Source organism: Mastigoproctus giganteus, chromosome 13, assembly GCF_048544385.1.
Source record: "Mastigoproctus giganteus isolate SK-2022 chromosome 13, ASM4854438v1, whole genome shotgun sequence".
NCBI classification, from domain to species: Eukaryota; Metazoa; Arthropoda; class Arachnida; order Uropygi; family Thelyphonidae; genus Mastigoproctus; species Mastigoproctus giganteus.
In genome coordinates, this window is record NC_143587.1 from 51087346 (window position 1) to 51111012 (window position 23667).

Consider the following 23667-nt stretch of genomic DNA (forward strand, 5'->3'; position numbering starts at 1 on the left):
TTTCGTTCCCCTCACCAATCTTGTTGCCCTCCTCTGTACTCACTCAAGGAACTATAGATCCTTCCTAAAATGGGGCCTCCAGACCTGTACCAGTACTCAAGGTAAGGCCTGACCATTCAGGATACAAAGGAATTATCACCTTTTCCCTACTAGCAAAATTCCTGTATATCATTGACAATACCCCATGAGCTTATTTGGCAGACTGCGTGCACTGCTTAGAAACATTCATATCTGACTGCACAATTACTTCCAGCCTTTTCATTTTCTACCACCCTAAATGTAGTACCACACAGTCGGTACATTTATCTGGTGTTACTTCTACCTATATGCAGTGCTTTGCATTTGTCAATGTTAAACTTCAGTTGACACTTCTCAGCTCATCTGCCCAACTTTTCTAGATTCTGTTGCAGTAGTATACTGTCATTAACAACCTTACCAACTTTCGTATCATCTAATTGTAATTATCATAACAATAATGGATCAGTGTTATTATTAAAATTGCACATTAAGCTTGATATACCTTCATCAATATCACTGATAAATACAGAAAACAATGAGCCCAACACTGAACCTTGGGAGACTCCACTAATAGCATTAGTCCACGAAGAGCAGTGTCCATTGATTACCAGTCTTCTCCCAATCAGCCATCCTTTTATCCATTGTAGCAACTTAATAACTTACTGCTCCAATCTGTACAGTAGTCTTCCATGCGCAACAGTGTCAAAAGCTTTCCTGAAATCCAAGTACAGTAAACCCTTGATTTAACAGACTAATAAGGGAGAAGGGAAGTCCGTTAATGCTGAAAGTCCATTAAATCGAATGTAACCTGGGGGGGGGGGGCATCTTTTACTGTTCTTAATGTAAAAAAAAAAAAAAAAAAGCTTTAATACAATATACAGTACTGTACAATAAAAAATTGTTGCAATTTGGCCTTTCATTTATGGTTATCAGAAAGTTTGTTTTTTTACGAGGTACTGAGATGCCTTGTTCTAATTTCTCAATTAGCCCTAATTTCTGTGCCACATTTAAGTTTACATGCTTTCTTTTAACTCCTCTATCACTTGATGCCATTTTAAATTGTAAGGATTGCAAAATTATTTAATAAATAATCACAATTCAGAAATCACAGAAACACTCTGCATACAACCTGACCCCATGATAGCTTGAGGCAGACAGACCGAAACAAAGCAAGTCGGTAGACCTGCAGTTTAGTGTCTCGAGTCATGTTCAGCTCGCAAGTTACCGCCTGCTCTTATCTGTTATCTGGGAAAACAGCTCTTTGAACATGTTTTTCAGAAAGAATAAAAAACAAATTACTGAATTTGATTATAAAAATGAAAGTAGGTAATTATCATAACAATAATGGATTAGTGTTATTATTAATTTTAATTAATAATAACACTGAAGTTTTGTATAACCTAAAAAAAATAATATGGTCGAGATTAATATGTACATTACTGTATTATTATTCGTTCGGTCCATTAAATCTGAAGTCTGTTATATCAGGGTCCGTTAAATTGAGGGTTTAATGTATATGATATCAAAATTATTTTTTGCATCCAGTTCCCCTGTAACCACACCATAGCATCCAATCAAATTTGTCAGACAAGGCTTTCCCTTAATAAATCCATGCTGTGTCTGAATTATTACTGCAGTTTTGTCTAGATGATCCTGCAATGCATCTTTAACCAGTGACTCCATTATTTTCTCCAGAACAGAAGTTAAACTGACAGGTCTGTAATTACTCGTGTTACCCTGAGACTCCCCTTTGTGAATTGGGGATACATTTGCACATCTCCAGTCCGTGGGGACTTCCTCTGAGTCCAAGGATGCTCTCATAATTATGGCTAAGGGTTCGCTTACTTCCTTTGCTACCTCCTTTAATATAATGGGATAGTCCATCCCAGGTGCCTTTATGTTTAACTTCAACAATTTCTCCTCCACTTTGCTCTCAGTTATTCCAATATTAAGCACCCCATTACAATTTGATAAACTTCTGGCATTTTCCTTCCTTAACTCATGTCTGCATGTAGATGCAAAATACTCATTGTTTGTTTGCTATCTGAGAAGGATCATCAACAGTCGCACCATTGATATCAAGTGGACCAATCTGATTCATCCTCTTCTTTCTAGAGTTTATATAACTAAAGAAGTCCTTGCTGTTTTTCTTAGCATCTTTTGCTAAAGATTTCTGGTTAATCTGCCTTTACTTGCCTAACTTGCTTTGTGACTTGATTACACACTAGCTTATAACTATCATAGGCTTCTGTGTTTCCAGGTATTTATATGGATCCCATGCATTTTTCTTCTCTGCCACAAGTCTCTGTTTATCTGACATACATTTAGGCCTAAATATAGAACAGTATTTCTTAATCAAAGTATACATGAAAAGCCTAGTAGCTTCCATGATTACTTCCTTGAATGTTTCCCATTTAGAATTTGCTGCCAGTAACAGCATCAGTTGGTCCCACTGTAGTTACCTTTACGGAAGCAAAAACCCCTCCCTTTACCCCTGATCATAGTAATATCTTTAAGTAAATCCCATATCAGTACATTGAGATCACTGCCAGCCAGTGATTCCTTTATCTACAAATTCTTAATGCACAAATAATCACTGCTGATAACCAGATAAAGAGTATTACTTTCTCTGGTTGCCTCTAATGTGTTGCTGTAGAAAACAATCATCCAATATTTTCATATTTGGTAGAAGAGAAGAAAATGATCCAATTCCATCAATCAACTGCATTTGAAGCCTAATCTAAGTAGCATCCATACTGACAATAGCTTAGCCACTTGGCAACATGGTCTATGTCTTCAGAGTTTCCACCAGTATCTTATTAACAGGCATCCTAACATCTTTAAAATCGAACTTGAAACTAATCAAATTCTATGTTTATATATCAGGAGGCCTAAAAATGGAATTTGATTGGATTTACTCTCATTTTTAAAAAGCAAACAGATAGTAGAAAGCTTTCACTACCCTATCAACCATCTCACCAGTAACAAAGCTGGGTAAAGTGGAGCCTTTCATTTCCAGAGAGTTCATTCTTAGATTTGAAACATTTCTTATAAGACTTGATTAAAAGGAACTGTTGTTCCTTTTAATCAAGTTGGGTTAGCAATTCTTTCAGTTTCTTCAATTCACATTATGATCCTACAAAGCTCTCATGAAAACACATCCATAAGTTCTTTCTATGGTCTATGTTACCAATGCAAAAATATATATGTAGACCACAGCTATAGAAGACATTACCATCACTTGAAGGATGTTGGCTGGGGAACCCAAAAGTATACTAGAGTTAAAAGATCTGAACTAGCTAACAAACAAATAAAAACAAAGATTTGGAAGGAGGTTCACAGGCTATGTATTTTCCAGATAACCACTGACAGAGAAAAGAATTTAAAGATGAGCTTTTTAAAAATGAGAGTAAATCCAAACAAATTCCATTTTTCAGAATAATAAAACTGGCAGATCGTCTACCAACAGCATCACAGCAACCTTCTGCAATAGTTTTATGCATTCCAGTTTCCAATATATCATGGTTGGCTGCAACCAATGGTCCAGTAATTCTTAATAATGTTGAAAAAAGGATGCATAATTCTATTATTTTCTTTCTCTCACTGATTTCTACAGCCTACTTGCCTATCAGCACATCTCTTCCAAATGCATTCTACCACAGGTGCTTCCACCACAAATTTACTGTTACTATCTCAATCTAATGTACTTTCCTTCGTCCTTATAGCTAAAGTTTGTTTAGCAGTTTGAAAAACTGGATTTTCAATTTAAGCACACAGGATAGTTTTAATTTTGTCATTATCTCTGTTGCCTGTATTATGTTTGGTTATTTATTTATTATTACAGTAGATATTTTGGAATTAACTACAGCTGTATGAACATGCTGTGAACAATATTCATATATAAATAAATGAATCATGGGAAAAATATATATTCTGTGGTTGTAAGGTCATGAATTAAACTAGTTATTAGAATTTTCTTGAAAGAAAAGTTATGTGAAGAGTCACTGCTATTATATAAAATCCATGACTCAACTGACCCTCTATTAAATTAGAAATTAATACCATGCAAATTTCATACTCAGTATCATTTTTTTTGTGTGTTGAGCAATGTAAAGTTTTTCAAAGCTTAGAATTAATAACATTACAAAAACATGGCCAGGCTTTCTTCAGGTGGAAGAAAGGGAGACTTGAAAAGAAAATTTAATTTCATGTGTGATCCTGAGTATGGCTATATAACTTTCTTGATGAATAATTTTGTAAACTAACACCACAGACTTGAAAGATGGAAATAATTTATATCTTCATAATTAAGATGGTAACTGGAAGCAAGAATTCTATTTTTTTTTTTTTTTTGTTACAGAACCTTTTTTAAGCATATTGCACAAATTTTAACATTTTTTAAAAATTAACTGAAATACAAGAAAACTATTTACCAAGTAATTGCTGATTTCTGTCGATTATATATAATTTAGGTCTGAATTATGCGGACTGGTGCAGAGTTTAAAAATATAGGCATTTCTAAATAAAAATAAAACAATGCACAAATTAGTCATTTACTAATTTATGAAATTTACTATAAAAGTGACCAAGTAGCACTCAGTAGAAAATTAACTACTGGGGGCTTTCTTAAAATCAGCTACTTTTTACTTCTTTCTTCTTATCTTTCTCATCTTTTCCCTCTTCAATCTTCTCTTTTTTACTATCTTCTTTTTTCATGCCTTCTTTCTTTTCTGCATCTCTATTGGTGATTTTGTTGTTGATGAGGTTGTGAAGAGCTATAACAGATCGTGCAAGTGAAGCCAAGTAAACTACCAACATCTGATCATTAGTTTTGATGTACAGAGATTTCACAAATTCTTCCACTTTAGAATCTGGCAATAAATTGAAGATGTCTTGAAGGTGATATATAATGGCATGATTCACGGGAAGTTTACCAGATACTACCTGCAATGAACATATTATTAATTTATAAAATTTACTTTAATGAATATTTTTGTAATATTTATTTTAATATTACTATTAAATTATTAGGTATTGGATTTTATTCAATTCAGTATTTGAAACTGCTTCTCAAAACAAAAAGATGCACAAATATGCATTTTCTTTAATCCTTCATTAGGTTATACTAAAATGCAATGATTAAATCAGACACTGATTGTGCAAATGGGTGAAATAGTTATTATTCATTCAATCAATGTAATATAATTGCTGGTTATTGAATGCCTGGTACTTAGCCTCTGAAATTAAAAGAAAAAAAATAATAAAAAATAATAAAATACATGATAAACAGTTTATGGAAAGAATACTGTTTTTAACTTATAAAGTTTTCTACCATTAAGGTGTCTTGAACAAAATATGAACACAGTATAACCAATTACAAAACAAAATTAAATTATACAACTAAACACTATTAATATTTTATTATTGGTAAAACTTTCAAAATGGGCAATCTGATTGATTTCTAAAATTTTTTTATTAAAGTGTGGTGGTGCAAATAACATCACTTGTTTTTTCTTTTTTTAATATATCAATGATTCACTAAAAATGGTTTAAATTAAAACATACTTATAATAAAAATTATTCTAATTTTACTAATTAGTCTAATAATAAAAAAGTATTCTAACTGCACTACTAGAAACCCTGCTAGATTCTTTCGGATAAAATTTTGGCAGGAATCTAAAAAAAAATAAATAAATGAATATATATATATATATAATAGAACTATAATTTTAAGACAAAATTCACACAATTAAAATAATGTATTCTTTTGCAAATACGTCCAATCTGATATTCCTTGTCAGACATTTGCTAACTAGAATCTCCTCTTTCTTAAAATCTCTCTGTCACATTGTCATATTCAACTATTGCCTTTATTGTTTTCCCAAATCCACTAATCACACAGAACCCTAATTTTCTTTCTTTGAAACTAGCTTTCTCCAGTCTAGCTCTTCCAACAGTGAGGTAATTTTACTTCGGTGATTTTAATGTTAACAACACCTGACAGCTTCAGTTTTTTGGTTATACAGACCCTACTGGCCAAGATGCCGAGGCTTTTCCAATTACTAATGACCTTGCACAGCTTGTTCATTTCCCTACCAGAATAATAGACAATTCTAATCACATGCCAAACATTCTTGACCTTTTTCTCATCAACAACTCTTCAAAATAAGTAGTCACTGTTACTGGTCCTCTAGGCACTTCAGATCACAACTAGGTGATGGTCTCTCCTTCAGGCCTCTTCTCATGGTCATTCTCAGCCTTGTATTGTATGGCATTACAAAAATGCAAAATGGGCAATCTGATTGATTTCTATTCTTCTTTTATTTGGTTGGATTACTATTTTAACTTTTTTTTGATCCTAGTGTTTTTCCCAAGTTGATTCCAAGTGAGAAGACAGTTCCCAAATGGCTTTCAGTCTTCTAACTTCTCCAGTAATACTGGTGTATCCCAAGGTTTAGTTCTTTCTCCTGAACTTTTCCTTTTGTTCATTAATGACCCTTCTTTCACTGACTCAGAATCCTATCCATAATTTTGCTAATGATACACTACATTCTACCTTCCAATTTAAGAAACTGTGCTGGCACGAACAGCCTCAACTTCTCAAATATCCAGCACCAATTCCTTAAATAACGATTTTCAAGTAATTCAGTAATGGGGTAAAGAAAAGTTAGTTAGCTTTGCTCTTTCTAAAACTTAGTCCTGTCTTATTTATTTCTCACAAAAGAGAAGTCTACTATTCCTATGTTTAACTTTGATTTCCAGATTTTTATATGACCGTGTCTAGAAATCTGTAAGCTTTTCAGTCCTCTCACCTCAACTTCTAGTCTCTCTCTCTCTCTCGGGTTTGAGCACATCACAAATATTGTTTCCTCTGTATCTAAAAAATTGGATTTTCTTTTTTGCTCTCTGCATTACTTTTCTTCTAAACAACTACTCATTCTGTATGCAAAAATCTCAAATCTGCCCTACCGTGGCATACTGTTCCCATGTCTGGGGTGGCATCCCCAAAATCTCTCTCGTGCTTCTTGACTCCATTCAAGAGGTCAGTCAGGTTAATTAATGACCCTTCTCTTACTGAGCCTCTCCACTTTAGTCTCAGAGATGTTCAGTTTCTGCTGCATGTCTTTTCTATAGATATTTACATGAGCAGTGTTCTAAATTAGCATCTGTAAATCTCCCCATTCTGTTTCAAACCAGTTCAAACATGTCTGCATGTGTTTACTGTCTAACTCCAAACTCACAGATCCAACTTTTCCTCTTCCTCATTTATACATTCTACTTCTGTTTTCTGGAACAATCTTACTTCTCATGCATTTCCCAAAAACTATAATCTACAGAAATTCAAGTCTAATGTTTTGTTATTTGGTTTTTAGGAGCATTAGCAACTAAGGCCATATTGCTCCGGGATATGCGGTGGTCATTCCCTGACCTTTCCGCATCCTCCGTATTTGGTGGTGACGGGCTCGAACCCCGGTCTAATCAAGAAGCGTGTGCTACGCACCGCTGCTCCTTCCCACCTGGCTACGGAGGCGCCTCAAGTCTAATGTCAACAAATACCTTTTAACTTCTTGGCACTCAACCCATATATGTAACTAAGCACTATAGTGGCTAAATGTATTTTGGGTTGGGGTTTTATTCATTAAAAAAAGGGGAGGGGGGAAATTATGTGTAAGGAGTCAAAAATTTTAACATTAAGACATTAATATTGCTCCTGTATGTAGTGCAGGACCAAGGCAAAAGAGTCAGTTGACCCCTTCACTTAGTTTTACAAACCTAACTCATCACACAATCAGGAACATTGTAGACAAAACTGTTTCTTACGTTATCAGAAAGCTGCAGTGTTTACAGTTGTAGCAATACATTGTAGTTTTCTCCCAGGAGAGTAAATTAAAATGAAACAGCAGGAAGCTTTGTACCAGTTTTGAGTGGAGTTGTATATGATAGAGGGATTATTGTAGATTCCATAATGTAATTCTTACTCTTGAACTATAAACTGCTCACAGAACAAAATAATTTTGCTCTATTATTATACATATCATACATAACTGAAGACATCTCACAACTCAATCTTCCCATAATTTTAGCTTACTCAAGTGACTAAGAACACTTTCTTACCTGGTCTAAGTAATCCTTAATATCACTAATTTGAGAATGTAAGCCTTTCAATCCTCTTAATTGATTGGTTATTCTTTGAGACAAAGTGCCAAGGGTTGTGTCTTTAATATCTCTAAAAGAAAATAACAAACATTAGGCTACATGTATAATATTTAGTAATGATACACAAAATTTCAAAGAACAAGAATAAATGGAAGGAGATCAATATGGTTTAACATAGTGATATGAGTATTTATTCAAAAGGTCATGCAAAACATTCTGTAACTAAAAAAAATTAATAAAAATTTAATAAACATCATATAGAGTAAAGAAAATGGCAAATGATAAATGAAAGCTATAATTTAAAATCAGACAGAGCCAACATATAGTACAGGAAATAAAAGAAATAAATAAAAAAAAAAGGAACCTGAAAACACGATAGGCAAGGCTAGTCATCAGCTGTAAAATAACAGTTATAAGTGCAGTTAAATTAATTTCATTTCAAAGCCCATAATATGAAACTTAAAAGGATATAAACATAGTATCCAAGGTTAACTTTAAACTGGGGGGGGGAAGGATTTTCAATTTTCAATTTGTCTATATTTATTTAAGTATTTAATTTACAGCAATTAATTTGATACTAGAGAAATCACCAAACTTGGAAATATTGTGGTCCTTTTGTGGAAATTCTGTAAGCAGTTGTGAACAAGATGGCATATGCTATGAGCAGCTTGTATTATTAAGGAACAGAGTTTTGAGTAAGATCTTCCATAATGGATTGACCAAGCAGATCAGCATATTAGTAGGTTGATTTAAAAAGTTTGAAAACTGGTGCTGTGTATAAGGAAGCTGCATGCAGAAAGAAGTGTTGTGAGAACACCAAAACATTGCAGGAATATAGGATGCAGGAACAACCATTACTTCTCATCCTAGAAAATCTAAAACCTCTGGAAGAGCTTGCTTTAAAACAAACATCCAACATAACTACTATTCAAGAAGACAAAAATATTATTCTACAAAATTCAGTTACAACAATTCCCGAATAACATTGACACGTTATTCGGCAATACTATTTTTATGACCAATTTTTTTGAAAGACAACTGAGATGCCGTTTATCATATTTACTTCACCGATAAGGCACACTATCACCTAAACAGGCACACATCAATAAACAGGACGTGTCTGGGTTACATAAAATTCCAACATGCTCATTGAGGCATTTTACAGGCATCATGGGGAAATCCTGCTCTTTATACCTGAGAATGATTAATTACAGCCTTGAATGAAGAGAAAACCTTGATTCTGATGGGATTCAGAAAAGACAAGTCTTTTATTTGGTAAAACTACCAAGTGTTAGCCATCAAACTTCATTTGTTGAGATCATTTTATCCCAGTAGTGGCTGCTGCTGATTTCAACAGTAATGGCAAAAAAAAAATAAATAAAAATAATAACTTCATCTTTTTTGTTGTTGTTTTTCACTTTTCCGTAATATTTAGATCAGGTAGAGGTCTGCTTAATCATTTAATTTCAAGTTCATCATCATATGACAGTGATGAAAAGGTTATTATTATTATTTTAATAAATCAAATTCATTGCAAATAAATATTAACACAAGAATGCAGGAGTGGAGACTGGAGCCAGGCTTGCTCTGATACATTAATTTGTCCTTCAAATGAATGCAGAAAAGAGTTCCAAAGCATTGATATGCACTTGAGTGAGTTATTTGCTATAGCCAACTATGAGAATCAGCATTAGCATGGCACTTTGCTTTCAGCTGTTCACTTGCAACATTTAATCATTTATATTAGTTGTCATAAATACAAAATACATTAGACTCTCGATTTACCGGGACACTTCAAGACTCCAAATTAAAAAAAAAAAAAAAAAAAAAATCATAAAATTCAAGTAATAACTAGAATAGATATAAACAGATGTTGCAAGTTGTAAATAAGTGGCGTTATAAGTCGTCATTGGGAGATTAATCTATCTATTACTTGCAACCCCACTGTCTTCACACCCGCCACACAAAAAAAAAAAAAAAAAAAAAAAAAGACAAATTTTTGTTTTATTATGTCAGGGATGTAGAAATCTTTTTTATAGGTTTTTTTTTTTCTTTGTTTAGAAATCACAAAAATGATGGGTAAATGCCAGAGTTGCGCTTTCAATTAAACAAAAACTTGAAATTATTGAAAAGTTTGAAAACGGTGCATCCGTTAAATCTCTAAAGAACCATTATAATCTTGGTGACCAAACCATATGCGACATCATAAAAAATATAGGAAAGCTATTAGATTTAAATAGCTAATCAGACATAAGGAGTGTGAGGAAATCACACTCCTTACATCGCGCACACACAAAGACATTCCCCTTGTGTGTGCGTGCGATGTAAGGAGTGTGAGGAAATCTGATGACAACTCAGCATTGTTATGCGCCTATATGAGAGCTTGAAGAGCAGGGTGGATGCCCTAGAAGGATCTAAATTGAGGGGCCCCATCACGCTCTCAGCTGCCCACATCAACGGCAGAGCTTGCACTTGATCATCTCGCAACACAGCAGCAACCCCCAAGGCAGAATGCGCTGGTCCCACAGGAACTAGTAGTTCTTCAAATAGGCCTCTGGGGTTGGGTATACTCATACTATAATTTTTAGTGTTTTCCACCAACCATGGAATAAAACGAAAAACCCAAATTTTTTTTTTTTTTTTTAAATATTTAATATTTACAATAAATGATTTACAAACAAAATATTACTGATAGTAATTTTAAAATAAAATAAAACAACTGTGATATACAGGATAATAATAAAATGCCGAATTTAAAATGCAATAAAATATACTGGGTTAAAAGTGCTAAAATACTAACTGAAGCTTTCAAAGGCTTCAAATGCCTTCTTTCTCAGTGTAATTTCTGTTCTGCGGTGCATCTCACGTGAATGTGTACTGTTCCCGTCAGAACCGGAAGTGGCTCGGGAGCGTTTCAGGCAAAAACGTTCATCCCCTCCAAGGATTACCGCCTCAAAGAGGGGATGAATGCGTGTGCCCCTATCTCTATTTATATTTTTCTCAGTAGAACTAATTCGCAAGCTCTCGAGCCACTTGCGGTCCCAAAATCTATGTGCCCGATCAGTGATGACCGCTTCATCTGGGGAGATTTGATGTTGCTTCTCCCAGAAATGTTCAGCTACGGCGGATTTGCCATAGTCTGCATTTCTTATCGCATTTGTGTGCTCCCCCAGACGATCCTTGAGACGCCGTTTTGTTTCTCCCACATAACACTCCCCACATTCCGGGCATTTAATACTGTATACGACCCCACTTATATTTTCTTTTAAGACAGGGTCCTTCACCTGTGACACGATTGTGTGCAGCTTCCTGCCTGGGAGCTGCACACAACGTGTCTGGTAATTCCTTAATACGCGAGCTAAACGCTCGGATAAACTCGGATAGTAGGGAATGTATGCGGTGGCTATTGGCGTGAAGGACTCACTTCTACTCTGCCCTCCACTATTTGATGTAACATCGTTGTTTACCTGCATCCCAATTGACCATGGGATACATTGTGCGTACATGGCTTTAGAAAGAGACACCACCTTGAATAATAGGACGCAACTAAACTTAGAGGACATATGTAAAGGAATAGAGTTATGTCTTTCGAGTACTACAATGGTGTTTAATAACACCATGTACAAGCAGGTTAATGGTGCAGCCATGGGCTCCCCCATCAGTGCCATCATAGCTAATTTAGCGATGGAGGAGCTCGAGTCCAGACTATTTAACACTACAGTTCTCCCTATGCGTCTGTGGAAAAGGTGTGTTGATGATACGTTTTCAGTTATTCGGGAAGGGAGTGAGGATGATACGTTGAATTTTCTTAATAGCTTCTCCCCGTTCATACAATTCACCTCTGAGGTAGAGGAAGGAGGGGTTTTGTCGTTCCTGGATGTGCTGATTTGTAGAGAAGGCTAGCATTTGAAAACAAAAGTATTTAGAAAATCTATGTGCAGGGGCCAATATTCACACTACAACTCAGCGCAGACTAATTATCACAGGAACAGTGTAGTAAGAGCATTAGTGGATAGGGCAAAATCCCATTGTAGTACCTCAGAGGATAGAAACTTGGAGTATGAACGTGTTACGGCGGATCTTTTGAAGTGTGGCTACCCCCGGAGGATCATTGAGAAATACATTAGTGGAGGGCAGAGTAGAAGTGAGTCCTTCACGCCAACAGCCACCGCATACATTCCCTACTATCCGGGTTTATCCGAGCGTTTAGCTCGCGTATTAAGGAATTACCAGACACTGTGTGCAGCTCCCAGGCAGGAAGCTGCACACAATCGTGTCACAGGTGAAGGACCCTGTCTTAAAAGAAAATATAAGTGGGGTCGTATACAGTATTAAATGCCCGGAATGTGGGGAGTGTTATGTGGGAGAAACAAAACGGCGTCTCAAGGATCGTCTGGGGGAGCACACAAATGCGATAAGAAATGCAGACTATGGCAAATCCGCCGTAGCTGAACATTTCTGGGAGAAGCAACATCAAATCTCCCCATATGAAGCGGTCATCACTGATCGGGCACATAGATTTTGGGACCGCAAGTGGCTCGAGAGCTTGCGAATTAGTTCTACTGAGAAAAATATAAATAGAGATAGGGGCACACGCATTCATCCCCTCTTTGAGGCGGTAATCCTTGGAGGGGATGAACGTTTTTGCCTGAAACGCTCCCGAACCACTTCCGGTTCTGATGGGAACAGTACACGTTCACGTGAGATGCACCGTGAACCTGCTGGTATTTAATGATGCACCGCAGAACAGAAATTACACTGTTGAGAAAGAAGGCAGAAGCCTTTGAAAGCTTCAGTTAGTATTTTAGCGCTTTTAACCCAGTATATTTTATTGCATTTTAAATTCGGCATTTTATTATTATCCTGAATATCACAGTTGTTTTATTTTATTTTAAAATTACTATCAGTAATATTTTGTTTGTAAATCACTTATTGTAAATATTAAATATTTAAAAAAAAAAAAAAAAATTTGGGTTTTTCGTCTTTCGTTTTATTCCATGGTTGGTGGAAAACACTAAAAATTATAGTAGGAACTAGTAGTTGTTGGTGACTCTGTTGTCAGAGAAACAGAGAACATGGTATGTAAAAAGGATAGGTGGAACAGGAGCAGGGTATGTCTGCTAGGGGCAAAGGTTGATGGTGTAGAGTGAATATCATCTTTTAAGGGCATAAAAGGTGATATTGTTGTACACTTTGGCACTAATGATATTAAGAGTAGGAGACCGGTGGAATTACTTAACAAGTACAGGTCACTGTTGAAAAAAAGCCGTGAATTAGGGTTGAATTTGAAAGTGTCTGCAATTCGGCCCAGACATGATAGGAGGGAGTATATGATGAGAGCCTTTTCGATCAATTCGACCCTGGAAAGATTGTGCAAGGCTCAAGGGGTAAAATTTTTTTCAGCCTGGTCTGTACTTCTTAACAGAAGAGACTGCTTCTACAGAGATGGGATACACTTAAATAGAAAGGGTGCAAGAATATTCGCCGATGCCATCCAGTGTTAGGTGGGTCAGAAAAACTGCTAGCTTGGGGGGGGGGATACAAGGACTAACAGATTAACAGTAGCCACTGGCAGAGGTGAAAGTGATTCTTGCACTGCTTCTATTGGAATGAGCAGCACCCTGGAAAACAAGATGCAGGTTATTTCAGAGACCGATGGGAGTCATTGCGGTAAAAGAAAACACATGGGTAGTGTTAGGGTAGCTAAGAATAGGAACAGATGCATGTATACTTGCATATACACCAATGTTAAGAGTTGTAAATAAATTTGATGAATTTGAGATATTGCTCAAAATGTCAAAGGCAGATATTGTTGGGATATCAGAGACGTGGTGTCACACAGATATAAGGAATGCAGAATTGAAATTTTGGGAGTACAACGTCTACAGAAGAGGAGGTCCCCCATGTACTGGAGGTATGAAAAGACAGGATAGGAAGGGAGGAGGGGTTATGCTATTAGTTAAGAAACACATAAAATCCAAGGAAGGTGAAGCCAGTCGACATTGCTGGACAGTGCAGTGTCGAGTCAGTTTGGCATGACATAAGCATTGGGAGATCAAAATTGAGATTAGGAGTGTGCTATAGGCCTAATGACTCTGATGAGTATAATAAGAAACTGTATAAGGAAATAGAGTGGGCCAGTAAATCACAGTCTTTTATAATGGAGGATTTTAATTTCCCAGATATTGACTGGAATTTGTGGGTTGGTCACTCACACACTGGCAAGGCTTTTGTGGATTTACTGAATGATTGCTTTCTACATCAGCATGTTCGGGAGGCAACTAGATGGAGTTATACTCTTGATGTGATTATCAGTAGTGATTCTTCATGCATTAAGAATCTGCAGATAAAGGAACCACTAGGTGGCAGTAATCACAGTGTGCTGACGTGGGATTTACTGAAAGAGGTAACTACCATCTGGGGTAAAGGGAAGGGTTTTTGCTTTCATAAAGGCGACTACGATGGTCTGAGACAGTATTTAAATACTATACGGTGGGACCAACTGATGATGTTACCAACAGAAAATTCAAAATGGGAAGCATTCAAAGAATTTATCTTGGAAGCTACTAGGCATTACATACCAACTAAGAAATATTGTTCAAGGTTTAGGCTTAAATGGATGTCAGATGAACTAATCAGACATATGGCAGAGAAGAAAAATGCATACATATAAATTAATGGGTGACATGGAAGCCTATGATAGATATAAGCTGGTCTGTAACCAAGTCACAAATGTGATTAGGCAGGCAAAGGCAGATTATGAGAAATCTTTGGCAAAAGATACAAAGAAAAACAGCACAGAGTTCTTTACCTATGTAAACTATAGAAGAAAAGGGATGAACCAGATTGGTCCACTGGATATTGATGGTTCAATTGTTGATGATCCTGCTCAGGTAGCTAACAAACTAAATGAGTATTCTGCATCTACGTTAAAACATTAGGAGTTATTCTGGGAGGGGAATGCCAGAGGTGAATTAAACTCTTGCAGTGAGCTAGATGATTTTGTGATAACTGAGAGGAAAGTGGAGGAGAAATTGAAGATAAGCATTAAAAAGGCACCCGGGGTGAATGGGATCTATCCAGTTATATTAAAGAAGGCAGCAAAGGAAGTAAGAAAACCCTTAGCCATATTATGAGAGCTTCTTTGGAGTCAGGGAAGGTACCCATGGACTGGAAATGTGCAAATGTGACTCAATTCACAAAGGATGATCAAAGGGTGACACAAGTAATTATAGGCCTGTTAGTTTAATTTCTGTTCCAGGAAAATTAATGGAGGCACTGGTTAAAGAAGCACTGCAGGATCATCTAGACAAGACTTCAGTTATAGCTCGGACACAGCTTGGTTTTGTTAAGGGAAAGTCTTGCCTGACCAATTTGATTGGATACTATGATATGGTCACAAAGCTACTGGATGCAGGGAATAACTTTGATATCATATATTTGGATCTTAGAAAGGTTTTTGATACTCTTGCACATGGAAGACTGCTGAACAAATTGGAGTAGTGTAGCATTGGAGGCAAATTGCTGCTATGGATAAAGGGATGGTTGAGCGGGAGAAGACAGAGAGTTGTAATCAATGGACACTGCTCATCGTGGACTAATGTTATTAGTGGAATCCCTCAGGGTTCAGCGTTGAGTCCATTGTTGTTTTCTGTATTTACAAATGATATTGATCATGGTATATCAAGCTTAATGTCCAAGTTTGCATATGATACGAAGGTTGGCAGGGTTGTTAAGGACACTAATGACAGTACGCTGCTGCAACTGGATCTAGAAAAGTTGAGCATATGGGCTGAGAGGTGGCAAATGAAGTTTAACATTGACAAGTGTAAAGTATTACATATGGGACCTTAGACCTATTACACTAGGCACCTTAGAGGAGACTTGATTGAGGTGTTTAAGGCTCTGAGAGGCATAAGCAAAATGAATGAGGATGAAATTTTCACGGTTATAAATGATTCTAGAAGGGGCCATAATTTCAAGTTACGGAGGGGAGATGTTTAGACTAGATTGCAGGAAGTTTTATTTTAGCCAGTGAGTTATAAATTACTGGAATAAGTTACCTACATGGGTGGTAGAGGCTGACAGTTTGGAGAAATTCAAAGGTCAGGTGGATAATTACCTACAGGAGAAGGGAAACACATAGGTTGTCCATTTCCTTTTCCCTTATTAATTATTATTATTTTTTTTAATATTATTATTTTTTAAAAAGTTTCTTCTTATTATTATTATTTTATTTATTTTTTGTTAATTAATTTTTATTATTTATTTTTTGGCTGGTGCAGCATAAACTATAGGCTTCCTTGCACCATGTGGCCATTGTTAATACTAATAAGCTGTACTCCTCTCTCTCTCTCTCTCTCTCTCATTCCGTATACATTTCACCCACATTTTTGGTAATATTATCTGCTTACATAAGTAGTGCATTTCTTGAATCCACAGTCTGTCAATGAGGAGTGGAATTGTAGCATGAATGTGTCATGGAATAGCCAGAAAATGACTTTGATTCACCGACAGAAATTCTCTCTGCTATATTATCATCACTTTGGCCATTTCTTAAGCAGCTGTGAGCTCCACTAGGCCTTACAGTTTAATAAGAATCTATGTCTTGCTGAAGTGATTTTGTGTCATACAGGAAAACCATCTCGATAACAGACTGGTAGCAATCTCAGTGGAGATTAGGAAGGAGGTGCCATGGGAACAATTTTACCTTCACTACTGCACCGTAATTCCCTTTCTTTTATTTTAAATAAACATCAAATCAAGAAATTTTGAAAAACTCAAACCTTAATAAATGTTCAACTCCAACTTCTTCAGCTTCTTCAGCACCAATTTCACTTGGAACATGCTCAAATGTTTTCGTAGTTGGTGTTCCATCCTTAAAGGAAAAATTAAAAATTTAAAAGATATGTTAACATTTTTACACTACATACATACAATTTTATTTATTTAAAATAATAAATCATCAAACACATACAAATAAATCAATAAAAATATACTGAATAAAAAGTTTAAAATGATGAAAAATGCAATCATTAAAAGCCCACGATTATAAATATAAAAAGAGTTTCTCTAGTAACAACAACAACAACAACAACAACAAAAAAAAAAAAAAAAGTAGCTGAGCAACAGCAGTGCTAAAAAGGAACAACAATCAGTCAGGGATTGACATCCTTGTTTTCAATGTATTTCAGACTAATTATAAAAAAATTCAAGCCCAAAATTTCTGAAATGCTTGAAATAAATATAAATAAAAAAATTTTTCTTTCAGTATATCATAAAAAAATATATTTTATTGATTTATTATTTGAGGTGGTCACAGACATTTTCTCAGGTATGCCAAGCTTGGCTTGCTATATGGGAGTCAAAAACTCTGATGGAACTGATATTTGGGTGACACTCAAGTCAAGTGGACCTAATTTTGGTCAAGTCTATTCAGTCTGAAACAGCCAAATCCTCTCACCATGGTGGGAGTGTTAGTAACCTTGGGTATAACCCCATGTACATATCCTAAAATATGGCACCTAGCATACTGGAGGTGACAAAGTAAGCAGAGGTTTTGAGGTATTGTGCCCACACCACACAGAGGAATACTGCCCATCTGTGTTAGGTGATACTAGATGGCTCTCATCAACTGGTGCAATACCACCACTTTGCTTATTGGAGGCTTGAAGTGGTGGAACCCATGCTTAGCCTCCAGATCAAAGCCCCCCATCTCTTCCATCATATAGTATGATTGACATCTTCTGAGGTTATGATGGACATCATGGCGATATCCAATCTTCGTTATATTTCAAGAGTACAACTCTAAAACACCGTTTTAGAGCTGTACTCTTGAAATGTAACGAGGATTGTACCTCCCCAAGGCCAGCCACTAGATAGTCCACCAGACCGAACCTATTGGTAACTCTCTAGAAGTCTTCTGTATCAGCAAGCGTATAATCCCGCTGCCTCTACTCAGTCATATAGTGACTGGAGGGGAGTCCAAGTAGTGTGCACGGGAGGGGAATTATTGGTGTCATGTTATGTCAAGGAGATGAGTATATTCTTGGCATGCGCACACTACATCCAAAAATTTTATTTCTTCATACAACACATTGTCCCCACCTTTTCTTACTACTGAATACATCATGAATTATCAAACTAATAGAACGAACTTATCTGCGACAAGATATAAACCTCCCTAAACATTTCCTCATACACTTCACAAATATATGTAGTCTCAGTTCCAATCAAAATTCAACCACTGTCCATTCCAGTTGTCTAAATTATTTGCTGTATGATTACTTTCACTTCAAGGGTGGTACTTGTGCATATGTCTGTTCAGATATTTTCTGTCAGAAACTAAGTAATTTGGAATCTCCTCTTTTTGATATTCTCTGGCTTAAAATCTCTCTACCATATTCTGTCAAATTTAACATTGACAAATGCGAAGTATTGCATACGGGTAGCAGTAAACCAAGAGAAACGTACCAACTGTGTGGTCCTACACTCAGGGAAGTGGCCTGACCACTGCCTTTGTATAAGGCAATGATCAGCCCACACTGAGTACTGCGTACAGGTCTGGAAGCCTCGTTTTAGAAAGGATGTAGAGTTGCTAGAACAAGTACAAAGAAGTGCAACAAAATTGGTGAGAGGAACAAAGGAGTACTCTTACAAAGAAAGGCTTAAGTTCTGCGAGTTGCAGCATCTGGAGACTAGGCACCTGCAAGGTGATCTGACTGAGGTGTATAAAGCCTTGAATGGTTTTGAGCAGGCTCAATGCTGATGGGAATCTTCTGCTTGCTCAGATTACGAACTTGAGGGAGCATAGATTCAAATTGAGGCAAGACAGTTATAGAATAGATGTGCGGAAGTTTGCCTTTAGCCAGCGGGCAGTTTATTGTTGGAATAGACTTCCATGTGTTGTTGTGGAAGCTGATAGCTTAAATAAATTTAAGGCTGAACTAGACAAATGTTTGGAGTGACTGGTACCCATACAAATGGAAATTTTTTTTTTTCTCTGCTTTTGGCCGATGCTGTATAAGCTTGCTTTCTTGCATCATATGCCTCAACTAATGCTAATAATCTAAAATTCATCAGTTATCTCTATTGTTCCACCAACTCCACTAATCACTTGGAACTCTGACTTCCTCTCTTTGAAACTTTTTAATTTTTCCAGTCCAACTTTCCTAACAGTGAGGTAATTTTCTTGGTGATTTTAATGTTTAGAACTCCAGCTGGGTTCTGTTTTCTAGTGACACACACCCAGCTGGCCGAAATGCTGAGGCTTTTGCAATTACTAATTACTAATAATTCGCACAGACTGTTTGTTTACCTGCAGAATACTAGACAATCCTAACAACGCAGCTAAAATGCTTATTATCTTTTTCTCACAAACAACCCTTCTAATGTACACAGTCGAGGTGAACTGTCCTCTAGGCACCTCAGATCACAACTAGGTGATGGTCTCTTCTCCAATGGAGCCTTTCCCAAACAGTACTGCTTTTTGTGGTATTGTTTGGCCTTACAAAAATGCAAAATGGGATGATGTGCAAGATTTATTTTCTTATTTTCCTTGCATAAAAATAAACTTAATATAAGATAGTTAAGGATAATCGTACTGTTATAGTATAGCAATCAGGATTTATTTTCTCATCCCCTCTCTACCCCTTTCTCAAAACCTTTGGGTTTCTCTGATAACTAAGAAAAAAAAGAAAAGAAAAAAAAAGGGGGGCAAAACTTTATAAGTATAAAAAAGAATGTGTTGTTGTTGTTGGTATAACAATGCATCAGCAACTTAGAAACATAATGTGCCAGTATAATGTATCTATACAAATATATCATCACAGGCTGATTTGCATTATGAGAGCTAAAAACCCCAGAATTAACTCACAGGAAAAAATCCTATTACCTCTGATAAAAACAGCTAACTATAGTCTTAATTGAAGAGATCTTGCCACTTCCATAGCAGTTACTTTAATGGAACTATCTACAATTCTCAATGTTAAATACTGAACCAAAATTTTTTTATGAAATATAATAAAAGGTAATTAAACTCACATCATGCACTTCCTCAACAGCAATATATGCTTCTGTTGGAAGTCCTAAATCTTTTGGCTTGGCATCTATAATAACAAGTACCTGAAAATAAATTTAAGGCTTATTTCATATATTTACATGTTTATTAGTAAACATTCTGAAACTTAATTTGCATACTGTTATTTTTTTCTGTAAACTCTATGATAACTATATAGACAAACATACGATGGCTGGTCAATAAGTATTTACCCTCACCTAGAAATATTTGAGCTAGGGGTTGAAACTTGGCTGAACAATTTAATCCTTCTCTTATACAGCTACATATTTCCCCCATCTGTGGATAAGTTCTTTCAGGCTTCCTAAATAACTCACTTTGAGCAGAAAACTATGTTTTCACTTCATCCTGTAACTATTTCTTCATCTTATGGAAGAGGAAGAAGTCTGAAGAATAAGGTAGGTGCTGCAGATTTTCAAAGCCACATCTGATTGCAAAGTCCACTGTGAGAGCAGCCTTGTGAACAGGAGCATTATTAGCTAGGAGGCAGAAACCTTTAGATAGCTTCCAGTATCTACTCTTCTACTTGATGGCTTCTCTTAACTTTCCCAGGAGGTTCCTGTAGTACTTCCCAGTGATGGTATTGCTTTTTGGGAGGTAATCTGTAAGGATAAGACCTTTAAGAGTCCCAGAAGATTGACAACATGACTATGCTGGCAGACAATTGGCTTTTTTTGTGGATTGGTGACAATGAATGTTTCCACTGTTTGATCATCTATTTTTGTTTTTGGGTTATAGTGATATATTTAGCATCATCACAATTCAGTCAAAAAAAAATCATTCAACATTCTCTTTACAAAGCTCCAACAATTGTGAGGAAAACTCTTTCTGTGGAGCTTTTGAGGTTGTGTCAACAATCTCTCAACCCATCAGGCTTCCACCTTAGACATGTTCAGGAACTTGTGAATTATGGTTCAAACACACCCATGGCTAATAATACAAGGATTAGCTGTTCCACTTTAGCCACAATGGCAGGGTTTATGCTGAGATGAGTTTTTCTTCTCTTGAGTCATCATGTACACTGCTTCAAACACACACACACATCTGAACTGCCTTTTCCAATTTTTCAGTCTCACATGACTGGCAATCCTCACTAGATACAGCTTTCATCTCCTCGTGGATTTTTGTTGCTTCTTTGCCTTGCAAATGAAGAAATTTTATAACAGATCAGATTTCAACTTTCTCCAGCATAACACTTCCTACTGTATTCATGGCTCTAGTTCAGTAACAGATGGATCTAGAAAAACAATTTTTTTTTTTTTTTTTTTATGAAAACCCCAAACATGAAAGGTATCAAAACCTATAGTACTTAGTACCGTGCATGGGTTGAAGGAGAAGTATGGGGGGAGGGGGATGCCGGAAACTTTGCCCTAGAGACTAAACATGGGTTTCACCACTTCAAGCCTCCAATAAGCAAAGTGGTGGTATTTCACCGGTTGATGAAAGTCATCTACCATGAGACAACTATCTTCTATGTTCTCATCTTTTAATCCATGCATGGTACTAAGTATTACAGGCTCTAATACCTTTTTTGTGCTTGGGGGTTTCATAAAAAGTTGAAGAGCTAACTAGAAAAAAATAAAAAAATATTAAAATCATAAAGTTGGTAATCAAAAATGACAAAGGTGAAGTTAAAACAGAAGAGGAGAATACTTTAAAAATATGGAGTAATTACCTGGGTAATTTTCTAAACAAAGTTGCTGATGACATTATTGAAACAGGTAAAAATTTAAATGGAGGAATTTGGGATACTATATTACTGAGGTAAATAATGCCACAGAAAATATATAAAGTATAGAAGAGCAGCAGATGCAGATGAAATTAGACCCAAAATGCTGAAAGCCAAAGGGAAAACAATGCAACAGCAGTCACGTTACGTTATCCAAGGGTAGTTTTCTGCACAAAAGGTTCCAGAAGATTGGAGCAAGACATCAATTATACCAATATATAAAAAGGGAAATAAATCTGAATATGGAAATTACAGAACAATTTCCCTCTTTAGTGTACTAAAATCTATGCAAGTATTTTAGAGAAGAGGGCTAGAATCACTGTTGAATGTATCTTTGGGAAGAACAGTAAGGTTCTGGGAGGTACAATAAAAACAGCGACAAAGGATGTCATGATCAAATATGTGCACTAAGACAAATTACAAAAGCTGTGGAAATAAAACAAGAAAATGGTTCAGGGTTAAAAAACTCATTATTGCAAACTGATGATACTATGCTGACAGTCAGTCAGTTAGCAGCTTACAAAAAGAAGGGAAAAAGTGGGAGAAAAAATAAAAATCCATTCAAGTAGACATTTTCTGCCTCTACCAAACAAAATAAAGAAAATCTAATTCTGCCTTTGGACTCTACAGAACTGTCTTGGCGACCTCAGGAGGTAATGTATTCCAATAACCTAGCATTAGCATTAGTAGAGGCATATGATGCAAGAAAGCAAGCTTATGCAGCATCAGCCGAAAAAAAAACAAAAAAAAACTTCCACTTCAACCCTCTGTTCGTTCGAAATACCCGTCCAGCTGAGCCTTAAAGTTATTTAGGCTATCAACTTCCACAAGGGATGGAAGTCTGTTGCACCAACCAACTACCCGCTGGCTAAAGGCAAATTTCCGCACATCTATCCTACATCTGTTTTTCCTCAATTTGAATTTATGACCTCTCAGGTGATTGTTCTGAGCAAGAGGAAGAATCCCATCAGCATTGAGCATGCTCAAACCATTCAAGGCTTTATACACCTCTATCAGATCACCTCACCGGTGCCTAGTCTCCAGACACTGTAATTTGCAAAACTTAAGCCTTTCTTCATAAGAGCAACCCTTTGTTCCGTTCACTAATTTTGTTGCCCTTCTCTGTACTCATTCCAGCAGCTCTACATCCTTCTTAAAATACAGCTACAGCACACTACCTGAAAATAAATTAACCTACAGCACACTACCTGAATATAAATTAACCTACAGCACACTCCCTGAAAATAAACTTCACAAGATCCAGGTTTTTGCTATTCTCCAATATTTTATACTTATGTCTTTTATACTGGTTAGTCTTTCCTAACAGTGAGAATATATTGCCTTCATCCATCTTACCCATCCTTCTCAGGGTTCGAGCACCGAACCATAAGAAACTCCATTTTATACACAAATATTGCCATGATCCTGGAGCTAGTGTCTTGTTTTAAAAATTGAATGTATTTTACAGTTGCTTTGCTTATTCTACTGAATTAAAAACAAATTTCTAAGAGGATAAAAACCATACAACCTTCATCAATTAATAGGATTCTGAACCCAAGCCTTTCCATGCTGTGTGAAAAGACAGCAGTCAATAACCACTATGCTGCCCACGAGAGTGTTTTCTTGGAGTAATGTACACATACAAATGCTGGTGCACATAGTGTAAAATCAAGCCTGTATATTGCCA

General features: G+C 36.2%; 1 protein-coding gene across 1 annotated transcript in view; it reads right to left on the reverse strand.

The window, feature by feature from the left end:
- Positions 1-4563: 4563 nt before the first annotated feature.
- Positions 4564-23667, reverse strand: part of Rpn8 (regulatory particle non-ATPase 8) — a 71492-nt gene continuing 52388 nt past the window's right edge. Inside the window, exons 5-8 of the mRNA XM_090387881.1 lie at positions 20218-20298; positions 16962-17053; positions 8134-8245; positions 4564-4962 (exon numbers count right to left, since the gene is read on the reverse strand). Coding sequence (XP_090244007.1) covers positions 4651-4962; positions 8134-8245; positions 16962-17053; positions 20218-20298 — 597 coding nt within the window. The 3' untranslated portion in view covers positions 4564-4650. The remainder of the gene's footprint in view (positions 4963-8133; positions 8246-16961; positions 17054-20217; positions 20299-23667) is intronic.